Raw genomic sequence first — 1,597 nt, 5'->3', positions numbered from 1 at the left:
AAAAAAAAAAAAAAAAAAAAAAAAAAAAAAAAAAAAAAATACGTTTTAAATAATAAAATATTAAATTTTTTTTTTTTTTAAATATAAATTATTGTAATTATATATATATATATATATATAATATAATTCTATATATTTTTTAAAATGAAGATTATTATATATAAAAAGAAAAAAAAATATGATAAATAATGGAAAGATATCAAGAAAAAAGTTTCCACTATATAATATCAGAAAACTTTTCTTAGGAAGGAAACTTTTTATGAATAAGTTCAAAAGATCTTTTTGTATTCAAGAAGGAGAATTAATAATCAAAACAAAAACAAAAACAAAAAATAAAAACAACCGAACAGATATTGAAAAAATGAAATATAAATTAACGAAATTATATGGTCGTAAAAAATATTATGATAAAGTTAAGAAAATTAAATTATGTAGCAAAAGGAAAATAATAAAACATAAAAAAAAAAGTACTATACTAATTAACAAAGAATTACAAAATGATAAAATTTTTAAAACTGAAATGACTAGTAGTAGTAATAATAACAATAATAATAATAATAATAATGATATTAATAATAATAATAATAATCATAATAATAATAATAATCATAATAATCATGATTATAATAAAAATGAAAAAGTAAAATGTAAGTATAGCTTTTGTAACAAGGAGGATAATAATAATAAAGAATCCTATACAAACCATATTATTTTAAATAACAAGAACAACTGTATTGAGGATGTATCTAAAATTCACAATATATGTAATGAAATCTTTAGAATACAATATACAACAGATACGTTAGATAAAAAGAACACAGAAAATTATAATTCTGTAGTTGAAAATAATATATTAGAAAATCCAATTAATCAAAAATATAATGAAAAAGTAACTTATATAAATACCTTTAAAAATAAAAAAGAATCAATACCATATGTTGTTAATAAAGAATTTGGGACATTCTTTGCTTCAACATTTATTGACATAAAATATACTATTGTTAATTGTAATGCTTCTTTTCAAAATATTTTTACTAATTTATTTAACGAATATATGTTTTTAAAAAAATACCTGAACCGTAATTATTATGCATATCATAAATTGAAATTCTTTTTTAGTTGCACACATTTTATTAAAAAGTTAAGATATCTTCTGTCTATATTATATGATGTTATATACAAGAAGGATGAGCATTTAATGCTAGATTTATATAGCGAAGTAAAAAACAGCATACGATTGCTATATTATGTTGGGAGAAGGTTGTCAAATTATTTAACCTGTATAGCTTATGTAAAAATGATATATATAATTATTGTTTGTATAGCAAGGGTTCATACCATATTAAATTGTATTCTTATGTCAGAACCCTTTAAAAGTGTTATACCACAAATGTTAAGCATATTGTATCAGATAAAAACATAAAGAAAAGTCACACACATAAACATATATATATATATATTTTTTTTTTTAATGTAATAATTTATTCCATAATTAATATTTTTTAAGCGCAAAATGCAAATACTTTATTTAATTAAAGCATATAAATTTTTATCTTGTTTGTTTTATTAATTTAATTTTTTTTTTTTTTTTTTTTTT

The 1,597-nt window shown here is 17.8% G+C and overlaps 1 protein-coding gene across 1 annotated transcript; it reads left to right on the top strand.

Moving 5' to 3' along the window:
* Positions 1-178: 178 nt before the first annotated feature.
* Positions 179-1,423, top strand: PRSY57_0404400 (hypothetical protein; the record flags this gene model as incomplete). The annotated part of the gene is made up of 1 exon (XM_012905908.2): positions 179-1,423. The coding sequence occupies one exon, from the start codon at positions 179-181 to the stop codon at positions 1,421-1,423; it is 1,245 nt and encodes a 414-aa protein (XP_012761362.2).
* Positions 1,424-1,597: the final 174 nt, after the last annotated feature.

The sequence above is a fragment of the Plasmodium reichenowi genome, chromosome 4 (genome assembly GCF_001601855.1).
Source record: "Plasmodium reichenowi strain SY57 chromosome 4, whole genome shotgun sequence".
In the NCBI taxonomy this organism is placed as follows: domain Eukaryota; phylum Apicomplexa; class Aconoidasida; order Haemosporida; family Plasmodiidae; genus Plasmodium; species Plasmodium reichenowi.
The sequence above is the reverse complement of the archived record's forward strand: the minus strand, read 5'-3'. Positions and strand labels throughout refer to the sequence as shown.